Source organism: Anas platyrhynchos, chromosome 25, assembly GCF_047663525.1.
Source record: "Anas platyrhynchos isolate ZD024472 breed Pekin duck chromosome 25, IASCAAS_PekinDuck_T2T, whole genome shotgun sequence".
Taxonomy (NCBI): domain Eukaryota; kingdom Metazoa; phylum Chordata; class Aves; order Anseriformes; family Anatidae; genus Anas; species Anas platyrhynchos.
The window spans coordinates 4,597,373-4,615,241 of record NC_092611.1 but is presented as its reverse complement, the minus strand read 5'-3'; the positions used below and the strand labels follow the sequence as shown (position 1 = coordinate 4,615,241).

The following is a 17,869-nucleotide window of genomic DNA, read 5'->3' as shown; positions in this document are numbered from 1 at the left end:
GCCCCTGGAGCCCATTGCTTTATTCCAGCCTGAGCAAACCCCATGTGGCCCCAGCTGTTCAGGGCATGGAAAACCTCCTGCGTTTGTCACTGCCGCAGCTTTCCCTGGGGCCCAAAATCCTCTGTCCCTGGCAAAGTAAAAGATGCAGGAACCACGGAGCCAAACGCCCCGGGGCACCTCCTGCCTTGCAGGCGCTCCCCATAGCAAAGCCCTGGTGCTTTCCAGCCCTGTCCAGAGGAGCAATCGAAGGGACCCCCAGGAAAACCGGGGGGAGGACGTGGCCACCTCTGGCACCCCTCGGGGGCAATTTGCCCCGTGGCGGGGGAAGAAGCGGCTGCAAGAGCCCAGCGGGGACAGGACCCTGCACCCCCTGCTGCTGGGGCGAGCAGGATCAGGCCCCGGCTGCGGGCGGGCAGCGGCTGGGCCGAAGGGGTTAACGCTGGGAGAGTAACAGGCTGGAGTTGACACTTGGAGGCAGGCGGGGCTCCCGGCGCCTGATTGGCCTCAAACCCCATCCAAAAGTGCTTTTTTTTTTTTTTTTTTTTTTCTGCTTCTTCTTCTTTTTTTTTTTTTTTTTTTTTTTTTCTCTTTCACTTCTCCTCCTCCCCCAGCCTCTGGCTGGCAGGGGAGGGGAGCGGGGAACAGCGAGAGATCAAAAATAAACCTCTTATGTCAAAGCCGGGGGGAGAAAGTATAAATACAGCGGGCTCCGCAGCCGCCGCGGAGCAGCCGTCGCGGGGCCGGGCAGCGGGAGCCCGGCGGGGCCGGGCCATGGGGCGGCGGGCGCTGCTGGCCGGCCGGGCCCCGCTCCACCTGCTGCTGCTGTGCCACGCCTGGGCGCTGCCTCCGCCGCCCCGCGAGGCTCAGCCTCCGCCGGCCCGGGAGGCTCAGCCGGTGCTGCCCGCCCGCCTGCCCGCCCCGTCGGGGCAGCTGGCGCTGCGGCTGGCCGCCTTCGGGCGAGCCGTGGTGCTTCGCCTCCGGCCCGACGCCTCCTTCCTCGCCCCTCGCCTCCGCCTGCAGCGCCTGGGAGGAGGTCGGAGGCCGCCGGGCCGCGCCTCGCCCCGCCGGGGCTGCTTCTACTCGGGCACCGTCGAGGGGCGCCCCGATGCCCCCGCCGCGCTCAGCCGCTGCGGGCCGGCCGCCGGGCTCCGCGCCGCCTTCCTGCTCGACGGGGCGGCCTACGAGCTGCTGCCGCTCGGGACGCCCGCTCCCGGCCCTCCCTGGCGCCGCTTGCACCGCCTCCAGCGCCGCGCCGCCCCGACGGCCGCCCCGACGGCGGCCCGGCCCCGGCCCCCGGCAGCCGCCGGCCCCGCGGAGCCGCTCCGGAGGCCCCGGCGCTTCGTGTCCGAGGCGCGCTACGTGGAGACGCTGCTGGTGGCCGACGCCTCCATGGTGCGCTTCTACGGGGAGGACGTGGAGGTAAGGGCTGGAGCTGGCCCCCCGCCCCATCCCCGGCCCCATCCCGCTGTGACCCTTCCCTTCTCCATCCCCACCACCTCCCCTTCCCTCCTGTCCCCATCCCTCTGTCCCCCCCCCCAGCCCCTCATCGCTCCCCGGTGTCCCCACCCGTGCCATGTCCCGCTCCCACTCGCCCCCCTGTTGCTGCCAAGGCACGGAGGGGAGCCCAGCACGGCGGGGAGCCCGTGTGCCCCCCACCCGGTGCTGCACCCCGGGGTCCTCGGGGGGTCTGGAGCCAGCAAGGGGTGGCCCCCTCCCACCCCGGAGCCTGGTGGGGCAGGGACAGGCAGGGACTGCTGGCGGTGGGCTGGGGACCTGCGCTCCGTCCCCACCCTTGCTTGCTCTGTAGGAGCCAAAAGTCCCTGGGCAAAGGCTGCAGGGGAGTTCAGCTGGTGTTGGGGACCCTTTCCAGAGCCGGCACCCACCCCATGCATCTGCCCAGGCTGCACACTGCAGTGTCCCTCGTGCCCAGTGTCCCCACTTCTCTCTGTAGGGACAGAGCTGTGCTGCAACGGGCTGGGCAGCAAATGGCACGGTAACAGCCCCGCTCCCGAGCCACCTGTTAGCAGCCCAGCAGATGCACAGCGCTGCTTTTTCCCCACGCCACCGCTGCCAGAAGCATTCCCTGCCTGGACACGCTGCCCCCAGCCAGGAAACGCAGAGACCCCCGCAGCGGGACGGGGTGGGGACGTGGCCCCCTGGTGCCGGGGAGCTGGAGCCCAGGAAACGCCAGTGCAACTGCAGATGTGATAAGGACAGGGCTAATCCCTCGGGTCTGGTGTGCACTTCCCATCGCAGAGGGGCTCTCGGCAACACTGGTTGCTGATTTTTGGGGACCTCCTCCCAGTGCCTCAGTTTCCCCAGGTCTTGCGTGGGGGAAATTTTCCCAAGCGTTGTCCTGTGCTGCACCCCGCTTCCCTGCACGTGCTGCCCTGCTCCTGGCAGGGAAGGTTTGTTTGGGTCCCCGGGTCCAAATCTGGGCTGGCACAGTCTGAAATCCCCAGGGCTTTGCAAGAGACAGGCGTGCACCGAAAGTGCTCGTCCTGTGCTGTGGCTGGCAGGGTGCAGGGCTGGTGGAGGAGAGCTTGGTGTGGGTGCCTGAAACCTGCACTTTGGCAGCGTGGCTTTGCCACTTCTGCCCGCTTTGTCCTTTTTTCTGCTGGCTTCCTCCAGCTTCTCCACTCCTAATAAAGCAGTGTTTTAATTCCAGCCCTGCTCAGGCAGTGCCTGACCTTGAGAAATGCTGAGCCCTGGTGCTCCAGCTGATTTCAGCTGTTGTTCCGGGTGTTCAGCATCACTCAGGCTTTGCTCTTTGCTTGCTTTTGCTCACATAGCCCCGAGCTGGGCCGGCAGAAACTCCAGAGGGCTCAGTCTGCAGATAGCAGGGGATTAAGGAGCAATGGATGCTGCACTTGGAGACAGCTCCCCCGAGCTTTCAGCAGGCAGAACAGTTTTGCAGTGGAGTAACCTGAACCTTTAAGCAACAGGCAAATAAATGGTAGTGCAAATGACTCCCAGTAGTATGAAACTGGTCCCAGATCCCCCACAAGGACAGGAAAAATAACATTTTGCATCTTCCTTCTGTAGCTAGGTGGGCACAGGAAGATTTTAAAGCAGCACCCAGGGGTCTGCAACCCGCTACAGCTAAGCTGATAGATTTTTGGGTGGGAATCCTGATAATGCCCAGCTTGAGGTGGGGAAAAAATAACAGCCCTGTGGGCACATCACTGCCATGGTAGATCTTGAAGGCAGAAGGCTGCTGAGCTGCAAGGGGCTGAAATGCTGGAACCGAGCCCTGTCTTTGCTGGGAGAGCCCTGGAGCATGAGCGATGCTGCAGGGCAGATGCATGGCAGCTCCCCCCTTAATTACCTTAATAATTAGTTTCTGGTCTGCTCGGCTCCTATTTTGCTGTCTCCTCTTTGTCCCGAAGAGGGGTATCTTTGCAGCATCTCTCAGGGTGTTTCCTGATGGAAAGCAAGCTTTTAGAGATCTCACTTAGGATGAACAGGGCAATTTAAGTACTTGGGAGAAAACTTCAGCCAGCTCTTGTGGCAGCTTCTGCACTTAGAGCATTTTCCCCTCCAAGTGTAGCAGTAAAAAGCAGCCAACAAACACCTGCTCTATTTCTGTCTTTTGATCTCAGCGACACAAATACAGGGAGAAGTTCCCAACTCAGAGACCCAATAGCCTGCTTGCTTCTCCCTAAGGACCTAGGTTTTGGGAGCCAAAAAACTGATGGCTCCCTTGTGCCAGTGAGCTCTCAAGGAGATGCCCAGGCAGCTGCGATGTTGAGTCAGAAGAAGCCATATTTACATAGTGACTTTTCTTCCCGTAACCACACTTTAATTACTAAATATTTATTAAAGGCCACAAGCATTGTTTGTATTCCCAGTTACTTTCTTGCATAAGCTGCAAGAGATCAAGCAGAAGATAGTCACCATGAGATGCATTCAAGCATTGCAAATTATAATCAATGTCATGCTGTTATTAGGGAAATGCTATTAGTGATTTATTTTTAATCAATCTGTGCCATGGATTGAGCCATTATAATTCAGCTGTTAACCCAATTTAGATAACAAGAGCTTAATTCTGCTTCCATCAATGCTCATGTAAACCGGGAGGAAATTATGAAGTGAGAGCAAAACCAGGCCTGGGATTTGGGGATTTAATCCTCCTTCTGGGTTGATGACTGCAGGAGATAGGGGGTCTGAGGGGCATCAGCAGCAGGGCAGTGCTGGGCTCTACCACCTGTGAGCACCCAGCAGGTCGTGGAGGACTTTGTGGGATGTGAGTTGTGGTGAACAGAAAGTGCTCCCCTATATAGAGATGGATGCAAGGCCCCAGGATGGATGCAGAAATTATTCTTTGGGTTTTCATGCAGAGAACCCAAGATAATTTCTGAAGGGGGGAGGACTGTGTATCCCTAGCAGAATTAAGGGGTTCTTTATTATGGAAAACTGAGGCAGGAGATGGTGCAGGGCTTAATTCCTCTGACGTGCTGAAGGCTGCACACCACACAGGCTGCACTTGGAGCAGTGCTCAGCAATGCCCCAGATCTGTCTGCAACCCCAAAAGCAGCAGGCAGCCACGGAAACTGGCTGCAACATCCCCAGCCAGTTGGCAGCAGAATGAGATCACTGCAGTGGGATTTCTGCCCCCAAGAGACCAGGGATGAGACGCGTTTCCAAGCCTTCCTCAGCAGACGGGATGGCTGCTCTCTGCTTTTCTTTCCCTCTTCGTTGATGCAAGGAGCCCGTATCCATTGCCTCCAAGAGCTGGCACGTGAAGGCAGCGACCGAGGACCACAGCAAAATGAGGTTGGGCTGATTAAGCTGGGATTCCTCTGCTGACTTTTGTGGTTTTTCCAGGCAGATTTATGAGGTATTAGGAGTGCTGTTGCAATTCCTCCCCTGTAAGACCAGCCGGGCGCTGGAGTGTGTGGCCCCGTGCATGGCATGGGGCACCTCTGACCTGCACCCAGGCACAGCCAGGGTCCTGCTGCCACCCCTGGTGCTCAGGCCAGCCGTCAGAGTGACCCAGAGGTAAAGCCAAAGCCACCCCAAGCCTCAGTTTCCCTCGTGTCCAGCTCTTAAGCTTGCTTATGATACTTTGCAGCTTGAGCCTTGGAGCTCGCTTAATCCCTTGACAAAAGAAGCCGACCCCTCCTGAGCCGATCCCAAGGGATGGGATTAACAGGGATTTTTGCAAAGCAAAAAGCAACCTGCACCAATCCTGCCATCCACCAGCACCGCCTGCATTTCCCCAGACCCAGGTGCAAGGGGCTGGAGGATCCCTGGCACACGGCTGCGCGGGGCAGGAGGAGCGCGCCCCCCGAGCATCCCCTTGGCAGATGTGCTGCTCTTCTCCGCCTGCCTCCTCCTCGTAATGTTAAACAGCTGCCGAGCCTCAGCCCTGCTGCTGAGTGCCGATTATAAAGGGCTTTGGTATGAAAGGCACGGTGCAAAAGGAGCCCTGTTCGCAGGCTGCCCCCCGCAACCCCTCGGGGACACAGTTTGCTCTTTGCTGGCCCATGCAGCGGTGCTGCCGTGCCTCCGTGTCCCCAGCCTGACAAGGGACAGCTGCTTCTCTCACGGGACAGCCCCAAATATCCAGTAAGGAGGGGAAAAACGGGTGGGAGAGGAGGAAAAACAAGGGAGAAGTGGGACAGGGATGGGGCAACCAGGCGCAGCTGGGGTGTGGGTGCCCCCCTCATCCCCAGCTCAGCCCCCATTTCACTTGGCTGCCACCACTGATTTTCCAGGGCACCCAGGCAGATGTTTTGGGAGGCAGGCTGAGATGTGTTTTCACCAGTTGTTTTCGAAAGCTGGGCAGCCCTCGCATCTGACCCTGTGTTTTCTTCCTTCCATCTGTCCGCTCTCCAGAAATCTCGGCGTTTTTCTTCTCTCCCCCTGCAGAAACGCTGGCTTCTAGGGAGAAGGGAGGGGAGGAGGAAAAAAAAAAAAAAAAAAAGGCAACTTTATGAACAAACAAACAAACCTACAGCCCCAGAGCAGGTCAAGCACAGTTAGTCTCTGCGGGTGTTTTTCCCCAGCACGAGCTGGGGAGCGTGTGGGGGGAGGCGAGCCGTGCCGGGGGCTGCACCCTGCCATCCTCCTGCACTGGGTGGGACCACGACATTAGATCATCGTGCACATACCACAGCAATAGTGTCGGTCTAAGCCTGGTTTCTCCTCCCCCCAGTCGTACCCCCCCCCAAAAAGAAAAAAAAAAAAAAACGATAATTTTTAAAAACAGTTTGGGGATCTCTGCAGACTTCAGCTTCCAAGTGCTTCCTTTGAAGATGAACGTAAGTAGAGATTTTGCAAGAGCCTGTATCAGAAAGCGCAATCCTTCGGCATTGGCACGTTGCAAGCAATCACTCCAGTTCTCTGTGCTCCAACTTATTTATTTTTTTCATTGCTGAGCCTCTTCGCCGCACGTACTGCTTGCCGCTGGCAGTCCCGTGACCTGTAACCACGTCAGGCAGCTGCCTGGGTAAGGGCTGCGTTGTCTCCCCCAGGATCGAGTCCCCCACGGGTCTAGATAAATAGTTTTTCTCCTTGCAAAGTGGCCGCTGTGCAGTTTGCCCGAGCAGGGTTCCTTCTCCCCAGGCACAGCAGCAGTGCCAGTGGTGCACACGTGCGGCTTGCTCGGGGCTTGGGTAGCAAATGGCAATGTCAGGGCTGGGGTAGGAAATGGCCGTGCTGCAGCAGGAGGAGTATCAGAGCTGTGGCATGGGCACTTTGGGGGGAAAATGGTTGAATTTGGGCTTCTTGGGAGCAAAATGAGCCAGGCTGTAGAGACCCTTGTGCTGCCTCTGCAGTGCAAGTGGGGCAGAGGAGGGATGCTCCCGCGATCCACGGGGGCTGGCACCTCGAGGGACTGTTTTTCCAGCTGTATTTACCAGCTGGACAGAAATCCTGCCATGATCTCTGAGGGCGCTGGCTGGAAATTGCAGCAGCACCTTGCGAGGAGACAGAAATCAGCCCACGAGCTGTGTTCCCTCCTAGGTGGCTCATCCAGCCTCCTTGCAAAGGCACAGGGAGGATGCGAGGAGCGGGATTCAACTCATCTGCAGTCAATTGTTGGCCGAAAGAGCAAAGTCGGCCTCTCCTGAGCTCTGGGGACTCCATACCTCATTTTTAGCCCCAGCTCCGAGCCCTTGGCCAAAGCAAGGAGGGATGCAGGTGGGCTGCTGCTCTCCCCGGAGCAGTTGGGGTCCTGCATTGGGCCACCCGAAACCCAGCGAGCTCCTGCACGGTCCAAGGACGGGTATAAATAGACACCAGATGGTGGAACAAGTGAATTTGACCTTTTAATCTGTGCTAAATAGCCGTTTGTTTGGTTCACTTTCCATCTTTCCAGCTCTTTCTGCCGTTTGCAGATGGAGGGCAGGCAGAAGGATGTTTTCCAAGCCCCCACATTCCCACTGCTGGAATAGTTTCTTGGCTGGGCATAGCCCCACAGTCATATCCTAGGGCTCTGAGAGCTCCCGGGTAAAAAATACAGACTGGTGAGAAACCTGGAAGGGGATGGACAGGGACGGGGCAGGACTTGCTTCAAGGTGCTGGATGATCCCATGATTTTTCACACCTCTTAGAGTGCTTGAGCAGGAACGATGGCATTAAGGTTAGCTTCTGTGTCCCAGGCATGTTTTGTGGTGCACGTATCGACCTTAAGACCACCACAGAGAGAAAACCTCCCTGCAGTGCTGTTGGGAAAAAGTTGCCCCTTTTTCCTGTATCATCCTCTCAATGGGTGGCGATGCCGCCTGGTTGCGCAGGAGCACTCTGGATGCAAAGGAAACGGGAGGCTGTGGACCTGCAGAGCATCCTCCTAGGTCCTCCCAGGGGTAATTTTAGGAAGGCTTTGTGCTATTTTTAGGTAGGTTCCCAATGGACTTCCCCACGGGACAAACAATCCCCCCGTCCCCTGGAGCAAGTGGCTGCACTCGCAGGGACCTCGTCTGCGTTTCTGGCCTCGGTGGTGACTTCTCCGTGACATTCACTGCGTGTTTTGGCCCGGGACATGAGTCACACATGAGGGGCTCCCGCCGGCTCCGTGGGCTGGCGGTGCCGTGGCAGGGCGACCCGTCTGGGGCCGGGAGAAGCCACTTTCTCTTTCCCAACACTCGCGTGTTGTGTAATAGCCGCATTTTTTTCCCCTGACTCCGGGTCTGTGAACGGGTGCCAAGCAGAAGAGGAATGTCGATGCTCCGATAAGATGTTTACATCAGCCTAAACGTTGCTGGCGCACTTGACATATGAAGTAACCGCCGGCTGTCCCGGTCGCCGAGCCGGGGATGCTGCTGGGAGAAGCCCCGGGGTGGGAGCGAGCCCCATTCACCAGCAGGGACCGCGGTGGGAAGGAGCCGCACGTGGCTCGGACGCGTGGGCCACAGCCAGAGAACACGTTCAAGGAGTAATAGGGCCGAGTGTCATGGGCAGAAAGCGTGGTTTGTGGCTGGGGACATCGGGTTCGGGCCCCGCTGACCGGCGCAGGCAGGAATTTTGCAGCAGCGGGAGGGAAATTTGCAGCAGCGGCGGCTGTGCACGCACGGCAGCCCCTGCCCCGGGGAGATGAGGGCAGGGTTAATGCCGTGGGAATATGCAGGAGCACTGGTGAGGACACGTGAGGCTTTCCCAAAGCGTCCCTGGGTGCAAAGGGTTGGTGGCATGTGACAGACGGCGGCTGGAGAAGGGGACAAGGCAATGACCACGGGGTGGGATCGTCCTGCCCGTAACCTGCCGCGTCCTTCCCACTGGCACAGGGAGCACAGCGCCGTGTACCAGGATGGCAGCGCCTCGTCCACCAGCCCAGGTGGTCGCATGACCCCACAGGGACGTGGTAGGCATCATAAACGGGGCTGATTTCTCATTTCCTAGCAAAACCAAGAGGCGCCCCGCGCAGACGTGAGCTACACCACGCGCCCCTGCGGGTGAGGTTTCACCAGGGCTTTTCCCATCCCTCTCCCTCCCTGCAGAACCACGTCCTGACCCTGATGTCCATGGCAGCCCGCATCTACAAGCACCCCAGCCTGAAGAACGCCATCAACCTGGTGGTGGTGAAGGTGCTGGTGGTGGACGACGAGGCGGCGGGGCCGGAGGTGTCCGACAACGGCGGCCTCACCCTGCGCAATTTCTGCAGCTGGCAGCAGCAGTTCAATCCCCTGAGCGACCGGCACCCCGAGCACTACGACACCGCCATCCTGCTCACCAGACAGGTCTGCAGGGACCCCTGGCACGGGCTGGGGGGAGACGAGGCATCGAGGTGGCCCTGGAGGGAGAGGAGAGCGTGGGATGGAGCTCCCAGTGGGGACGAGCTGAGATTTTGGGGTCGGTGCTCTCTGGGCGCTGAGTTTTGGGTTTCCCCGTCCTCACCCTCTTGGTGCTGCTTTCTGATAGGATTTCTGCGGACACCAGAGCTGCGACACGCTGGGGGTGGCAGATATTGGCACCATGTGTGACCGCAACAAAAGCTGCTCGGTGATCGAGGACGAGGGCCTGCAGGCAGCCTACACCCTGGCTCATGAACTGGGTAATGCACAGCCTCTGGTGTTTTGTTATTTTTTGTGTGTGTGTTTTTTATTGTTTTCTGCCCAGCACTGGCATCTCCACTCTGGGTACCAGCTGCAAAGCCTGCAGTGGTACTGGGGGGGCTTCAGGCACCAGCAGGGGCCGGTTTATGTGAGCAAACATATTTACAAGTGCCAGAGCTGGTAGAAATGGGTGCGTTTGTCTGGTGTAACTAAGCTGTGATGAGCTGCAGCATGGGACCAGGAGCTTCTCATCCTTGTGTTGCTCCTAGAGATCTGCTAATTTGGGTTGTTTTCCCCAACATTTCATACATCATTGCGTTACAGCGAGCAAGCATTTTGTTTATTGCTCCTGATTTATGGAAGCAAATAGAGGCAGGTAACTCACAGAGGCGCTTCCTGCTCCCCAGGCCACGTGCTCAGCATGCCCCACGACGACTCCAAGACCTGCGAGCGGCTCTTCGGGCCCCTCGGCAAGCACCACATGATGGCCCCGCTTTTTGTCCACCTGAACAAGAGCCAGCCGTGGTCGCCCTGCAGCGCCATGTACCTCACCGAGTTCCTGGACGGCGGGCACGGTAAGACTCAGCAGCGTCTCCCTTGATTGCTCGGGCTCTTTGCAAGCCCTGGAGGGGTTCGTGGGGTGAAGGTAACTCAACCAGACAACAGGCTGAAGCTCTGGTCGCCTTCTCGGTGCCACCCGTGGTGTTAAGATGCATCTCCAGCCTAATTCTTGTACCTCCTTGCTGCTTCCAGGCGACTGCCTGCTCGACGCCCCGGCCAAAGCCCTCTCCCTGCCCGCCGAGCTGCCCGGCCAAGGAGCCCTCTACAGCCTGGACCAGCAGTGCCAGCAGATCTTTGGCAAGGACTTCCAGCACTGCCCCAACACCACGGAGGAGGACATCTGCTCCCAGCTGTGGTGCAGGATGGGCACCGGGGAGCCGCTGTGCCACACCAAGAACGGCAGCCTGCCCTGGGCCGACGGCACCCCCTGCAAGGGCAGCGGGCTGTGCTGGGACGGTGCCTGCCTGCCCCAGGACGCGCTCCAGCCCCAGGTACTGGCACAGTTCATTGGGATGTGGGGCTGAAGGGCTGGGATGTGGATTTCTGGAGTTCCCAAACCCCCATCCTGCAGTCTCCAGGAGCATATTGGGGTTTGCTGGGTTTATATTTTGGATATCTCCTCCGACAGCACTGTGCTGTTTGCTGGTTTGTGTTAGATGCGCACTGCTGCGCGTTCACCGGGCTGGTCCTAACCAGAGCGAGCAGCCAGCAGCTCTGCAATTAACTCTGATTAAACTGATTTATTTATTTTTTTTCCGGGGGGTATTAGCAGCGATTTCTGAGCCAGCCAACAAAGTGCCAACTTCCAGCACGCGAACTCGTGGAAGCCGGCAGCAACTTCACGCAAAGCATGTGCTTAAGTGCTTTGCTGGACCAGGGCCCCGCTTAGCGGCACGGGGAGAGGAGCTGGGGGCGGACGGGGGGAATTTTTGTGCCTCCTCCACCCTCTCAGCCCCTTGTGGCCTCTTGCAGCCGGCGGTGGATGGCGACTGGGGCCCGTGGAGCCCCTGGGGGCCCTGCTCGAGGACGTGTGGTGGCGGCGTGCAGTTCTCCCACCGCCACTGCGACCACCCCCGGCCCCAGCACGGCGGCAGGTACTGCGAGGGGCAGCGCACCCGCTACCAGTCGTGTCACACCGACGAGTGCCCGCAGGATGGTAAGCCACCTGGCAGCTCATCCGCTCCCCTCTCCTTTTCTCTGCAGTCCATCAGAGGCAGTTTTGGGCAAAAGCTGGCTGCTGCAGCTGTGCGCCCACCATCCTCAGGTCTCTCCTGCGTCTCCGCGATGGCAGAGGAGGATGGTGGTTCCTGCCTCCCAGCCTGGGGCTTTGGGGTCACGTTTTTGCCTCTCCTTCCAGGCAAGAGCTTTCGGGAGCAGCAGTGCGAGAAGTACAACAGCTACAACTTCACCGACCTGGATGGGAACCGGCTGGAGTGGGTCCCCAAGTACGCCGGGGTGTCCCCCCGGGACCGCTGCAAGCTCTTTTGCCGAGCCAGGGGGAGGAGCGAATTTAAAGTCTTTGAGGCCAAAGTAAGGTGTCTCGTGATGGCAAATCCCAACGCCCATCCCTACCCTGAGTCAGAGCAAATCCCTGCAGGCAGCCGTGCCCTGACTGCCCCTCATTGCCCTTTTTTCCCCAGGTGATCGACGGGACGCTGTGTGGTCCGGAGACCCTCTCCATCTGCGTGCACGGGCAGTGCATCAAGGCCGGCTGCGATCACATCGTCGGGTCCTCCAAAAAGCTGGACAAATGCGGGGTGTGCGGCGGCAATGGCTCGACTTGCAGGAAAATATCCGGCTCGCTCAACAGATCCAAGTAAGGCTCAGGGGAGAGCGGGTCTGCAGAGAGGGGCTGGGGGAGAAGAGCAGCGCCAGGCCGTCGGAAGGGAGCAGAGACGCGTTTGTTCCTCTCGAGGCTGCGATTGGAAAAGCTGCTCTCGCTCCGCAGAGCTCCTGACCCAGCAACATCTGGCCGGGGAGCTTTGCTCGCTCCATCCCTCGCAGCCAGCCCCGGAGCACTGGGCAGATGTTCACAAAAGCCCAGCGTCTGCGTAAGCGCTTCCTACGCTCGCCACAGAGGAAACGAGACCAGGCCCGGGCTTATCAAAGAGCCAAGGCAGCGTTTCCATGGCCAGGCTCCTGCGTGGATCCCCTGCCCCTACCCCTGGTCCCCACTCCTGGTTCTGGGGGTGTCTCTGCATGGAGCAGGGGGTGCTGTATGGGACCAGCCTTATGGTGCTGGCTCTGGAAGCTGCCGCGATGCAGAAGGGTAAATTGGATATTTTGGGCTTTGAGCATTTTGCTCTCAAGCAGCAAAACCAGAGTGGGCCTGTTTCTGCCTCTCACTGCTGGGAAACAGCATGAGGTTTAGGAAATCTTTCTTCCATTCTGTTGCTGGACCAGGATTATTGGGAATCCTCCAAAGCTATGTAAAGATGTTTTGCTCTCTGCACCCGTAGCGTTGCACCCAGCTGCAGGCTGCATCTGCAGACCTAAGGAGCCAACGGGGTTTGCAGCCCTGCAGATGCAGGCTGAGCTCATCCCCAGACCCCAGGGCTTCGCTGCCTTTCCTTTGGGGCAGCATTCTGCAGGGGGAGCTTATTTCCTAAAACCAGAGCTGGTGCTGACACCCCATCTGGGAATAAAGTCATCGCCCTGAGGAGTTTACAATAGGAATCACTCCGCAGTGCAGGGAGCCTGTTTGAGACACATTTTGAGGGTTGATTCAGGATATAAATAGCTCAACAATTTCTCCCTGGCTTGGGGTGAGGTTTGGTCCCAGGACGTGGGCTTCGAGGCAGCTGCTTCCCTCGCCCAAGATGCTTTGTCAGGAGCTGGAGTTAATGTGTCCCACGGAGGCTTTGCTGAACAGATAGCAACAAAAGCCCAGCACATCCCATTCCATGTGGCGAGGTGACTCACTCAGTCAAATTAGATTTCCTAAATGGTTTCCTTCCAGGGAGCCAGATGAATGGAGCTTCCATTCTCCTATGAATTGTTTGTGGTTGACTAAGGAGAGATTAGCGTGGTAGTACGGCCAAGAAGAGATCCCATTAAGATCAGGGTTGTGGAGGCCAGGGCGACTGAGAGCAGGGTTTGACCCGAAGGCTTTGCTCCAAAATACTCCGACTGTAATTACCAACCGCAGCACCAACCTGGGGAGTGCACACGAGACCCCTGCTGGCCCCGTGGCACGGGGTGGCACTTTTGGCACAGCTGCCAGGCGGTGTTAGAGCACAGCAGGCACTGGCACGGGTATTTTTTGCTGCCCTGGTTCTTGCTGCCTTCTAGAAAAGTCTTTCCAGTTCACAACAAGCCATCTGCAGCCCGAGATGGCTGTGCTTTTAACTGCTTGGCTCCTGTTCTCAGCAGCAACGTCTGGCCCCCAGACCCTGCGATGCGCCCACCTCTCCCCTGCCCTGCTGCGCCCTCAGCAGTGACAAAGTCACGGGGCACATCTGGGCTTTTTGTGCCAAATGCTGCGGCTGTTTCAAATGAAAGGGAGTGAGGGTAGCGTGAAAGTAACCGGAATTTCCTCCCGAGGCTGATCACTGTGATAATTCGTTTGATTGCGTTGCTCATTTTTGCATGTAATTTAGGGATTTCTTCCAGCCTGGCGCACATCTGGCACAGCCGCAGCGCTCTGGGATACTGAGAGGCGGCTTCAGAGCCCTGATCCCTCTTGGAAAATGTTATCCCCTGTGTGGGCCTCCTCTCGACAGGCCCAGGAAAATAACCGTGTCCCTTTGCCCCACGCAGGTACGGCTACAACGACATCGTCACCATCCCCGCTGGGGCCACCAACATCGACATCAAGCAGCGCAGCCACCGCGGGGTCCGTCACGACGGGAACTACCTGGCCCTGAGGACCCTGGAGGGCAAGTACCTGCTGAACGGAGACTTTGCCATCTCGGCCATGGAGCAGGACATCCTCGTCAAGGGGACCATCCTGAAGTACAGCGGCTCCATGACGACCTTGGAGAGGCTGCAGAGCTTCCGGCAGCTCCCCGAGCCGCTGACCGTCCAGCTGCTGACCATCGCCAGCGAGGTCTTCCCACCCAAGGTCAAGTACACCTTCTTCATCCCCAAGGACGTCCCTTTCAGCAAGCAGAAGGGCAAAGAGAAGAAATCGGCCAACGCCATCCGCCCGATGCTCACCTCCCAGTGGGTCCTGGGCGACTGGTCCGAGTGCTCCAAGACCTGCGGCTCGGGCTGGCAGAGGCGGACGGTGGACTGCCGGGACGTTGAGGGCCAACCTTCCTCCACCTGCGACCGAGCCCTCAAGCCCGAGGACATCAAGCCCTGCGGTGACGTCCCCTGCCCGCTCTGGCGCCTGGGCCCTTGGTCCCCCTGCTCCCAGACGTGCGGCGAGGGCGTGCGGACGCGCAACGCCTCCTGCATCCACTACACCGGCACCATCATCGCCCCGGAGAAATGCAGCTCCCCGGGGCCACCACCGGCCACTGCCACCTGCCTGCTGCGACAGTGCTGAGTGGGGACGGGATGGGACGGGGCGATGCTCCTCACCCCCAGGGACAGGGACACAGATGCCCTCAAGGACAATAGCCGCTGGTACCCCCGTGGTTCATCCCCCTCCATCAGCATCTACCTCAGAGGGGGGAATAACGGCGGCAAAAAGAGGAGGAATTGCTTCTTTTTTCCTTTCTGGCTGGCTGGGGCTGCGGGTCGAGGAGGGCTGGGGTGGGTGGTGCTGGTCTAGGATGTGAGAAATTTGGGGTTTCTTTCCAAAAGCGCCGCTGCGCGGGTCGGGCCAGGTCACTGTCCCCGCCATGCAGCAGCGTGGGTGTCTGAGCACAAGGAGCGTTTTATCAGCTGTGGTTTCAGCTGGAGATAACTCCCTCGTTTGGCTGGAAGAGGGAATGAGCTGAGGGCTGGGCTAATCAGCTGTGGCAGCTTCTGCTGGATTTATAACCCAGGCGGTGACAAACCTCTGCCTCCAAACATCCCCAGCACCCGCGGTTGTTCCTTGAGCCGCAGCCCCACCAGGAATTCTCGTCTCCACGCCTCCATTTCCCCAGCTCCAAAACCAAGGCTTAATTACACCCGATCCCACTTGCAGGGTTGCCACAAGGATTAATTAAAGCTTCTGCAGTGCTCTGGCTGTGAAATGCCTATTGCTGTACCCCATTCCCCTCTGGAAGGGCCACTTGGCTGTGCCACCACCCCTCTCTTGTCTTCCTCGGCTCCGTGCGCTCCTTGCTCGCTTTATCAGCTGTGCTTTTAGTTGCAGAGATAATTTGCTCATCTGGCTTGCAGCAGGACCGAGCTGAGGCCATGCGTTAGGTGGGAGGCCAGGCTATGGGATCGTCACGCTTCCTGCTGGATTTATCACCTCCAACACTGCAGCCCCCCCTTCCCAAGCATCCCCAGGACCTGCAGGTGCCGAGTGAGACCCAGCCTCTCCCACCCCACTGCAGCGACCGGTGCCATTACTCAACCCTGATTTCCCAACCCCGGGGTGCATGAGGATGCTCAGATCCAGCGTTTGGCTCCAGCCCTGCTTAATTTGGGACTGAAAGGTCTGAAACAGAGCCTCGCAGGGCTGGAGCTCCTCCTGCCCAGCAGGGACCGGCTGGGCCCCCTCTCCGAGCCCGGACGCCGTCTGGCCGCGGCGCAGATGCTGCTCACTCGCTGAACTTTCCCCTTTTGAAGCAGTCGCCTCTCGCTGGACATGTGTTGGCAGCAGCCGCTGCCTTGGGAGCTGGGCTGGAATCTGCAAATGTTTTGTCATGGACATCGTGCCGTGAGTGGATGTCTCGGCGTCCAGAGGCTCCTCTCTCTGTGCCCCTCGCTGCTTCCCTGCGGACGGCCAGGCATGCGTCTCCCCCTTGAATTCCTGGGGGAATGGCCTCTCCTGTCTGCCTTTTTCCCATGGCAGAGGGGAGAGGGAGAAAAGGGCTGGAAACCCCAACCTGGATTGAGGAGAGCGGCACGTCCCCGCAGCAAAAACACCCGGCTTTGCTCCTGCTGGCTGGCAGCAGCAGGAGGACTTGGATTCACTACATCTGTCTTTCCCCATCTGCAAAACGAAGCGGCCTCGTGGAGCTGCTTTTTGTCCAGGAGCCGCTCTGAGCACGGGGAATAAATACTGCTGCAAAACGAGAGGGCGCTTCTGCAAGAGGGGCTGGGGGGGTGGTAAGATATTGTCACCAGCTTGGAGGTGACCGAATGGCAGGTCCACCTGGCAAACTGTGCCTTTGGGAGAAATTCTTTTTGCCCCCTTTCCTAGCAGACAGCCTGTGTTGTCTGCGAGGAGGCTCCGGTGTTATTCATGGTGCGGGGATGTGACGCTGTGCTGAAGCTCTGCGGGAGCAGGGAGAGGGCTGAGGATTTTTTAGTCGACATTGACCTCTGGGTTTGGAGCAGGGAGTTCATCTAAGCTGGTGTGAAACCTTCCCTGGTGCTGTGCCCACCATGCAGGATGGCACCAGGGGCTGAGCCGCCGGCCAGAAGCCCGTCCCCTACCCTAGGATCTGAAAGCAGGGACGTTCACCCCTTCGGTGGCTGACCCCTCTCAAAGCCATGGGGCGTATAAGCAGGGAGCAGAGGGCTGAGGGTTTGGGCTTGGCTCTTTTTTAGAAAAGAAAAAACAAAGGCCAGCTGCGGAGTTTGGATGCAGAGCTGCTTGGGCTGCAGTTCAGACCTACCTTCGGGCAATGTTCTCTGTCTGCTAATTAATCTCCAGGAATTTAAGGCCTCTCGCTCTAACAAATAGCTGGATGCTAAAGTCATGTAGCCTTGCTGGGTTATTTTCTTTTCCCCTTTGCATCTGAGAGGGTTTCAGCTCAAAGGCGAGCATGTGTTTCCTCTCCAGCGTTGTAACCAGCATCCATTTAGGATGGGTCAGAAATTTCAGCCTGAGACGGTGCCAAGGAAAACGTCCGTATTTATCAGCCCTGCACAGGAGTCTTGCACGCCAAGGGCCTCTTCCAGCTTCTCATATTAGCTGTGCAGCCTCTTAGCCAGAGCTTCCCCTATGCAAAAACCCCTCCGTGCTGCAGGCAAATCCCACACCGTGCCCTTTTTCCCCTGGCACCTCCCCAGGATGTCAAAGGAGCAACCGCAGGAGCGTGGCTGAAGGTGCACATCCGTGCAAGGGCAGGAGGCTCCTTGCAGAAAATGCACCCAGATTTAATCAAAACGCACCCATTTTTGATCTTTCCCTTGCTTTTCCAGCCAGGATGCTGATGGGGCCCTGCCTGGGGCTGGGGTGCGGGGTCTGGGTGAGGTGTGGGGTCTGGCACGTGCTGTTCCCGTCCTGCCTTCCCGTAGAAACACGTAGCCTTTACGCTGATTAAGTCCAAGAGGTTATATATTAGGATATATATGTGTATATATATGTTTCCCTTCAGTGAAGGATTGTAGCAACGTACTGAGCCTCTCGTGTTAGGTATTTATTATAAATTTTTGTTTTGTACAGTAGCTGTCTGGAAAGGAGAAGAAAAAAAAAGGAAAAAAAAAAAAAAAAAAAAAAAGGACTGTCTGTGTTTTATCATGCTGCTCCCACGTCCCCGCTCCGAAACCCGCAGGAGAGGGGAGGTCTCGCTCCGCGTGCGGCCGCCGCGCCCCACGGCTGGGGGCTCGCTCCCCCGGCGTGCACAAATCAGGGCGAGCTTTGCAAGCGGAACAAATCCCACAGAAGTGAGCTCGGGACTTCGGCTGCAAGGGGAAAAAAAAAAATAAAAATATCGTTTTCTGATTTTATCTTTTTTTCTGTGTTTTTGACTTTGAGAACAAGTCTGTTTGTGACTCTGCCTTTACCTCTTCAATAAAGGATTTCCTGCCAATCA

The 17,869-nt window shown here is 58.1% G+C and overlaps 1 protein-coding gene across 1 annotated transcript; it reads left to right on the top strand.

Moving 5' to 3' along the window:
- The first annotated feature begins 626 nt into the window (after positions 1 to 626).
- Positions 627 to 17,869, top strand: ADAMTS8 (ADAM metallopeptidase with thrombospondin type 1 motif 8). Its single transcript, XM_027444238.3, has 9 exons — positions 627 to 1,419; positions 8,943 to 9,182; positions 9,364 to 9,496; positions 9,905 to 10,072; positions 10,251 to 10,549; positions 11,031 to 11,214; positions 11,416 to 11,588; positions 11,699 to 11,874; positions 13,818 to 17,869. The coding sequence occupies exons 1-9, from the start codon at positions 670 to 672 to the stop codon at positions 14,548 to 14,550; spliced, it is 2,856 nt and encodes a 951-aa protein (XP_027300039.2). The 5' UTR covers positions 627 to 669; the 3' UTR covers positions 14,551 to 17,869.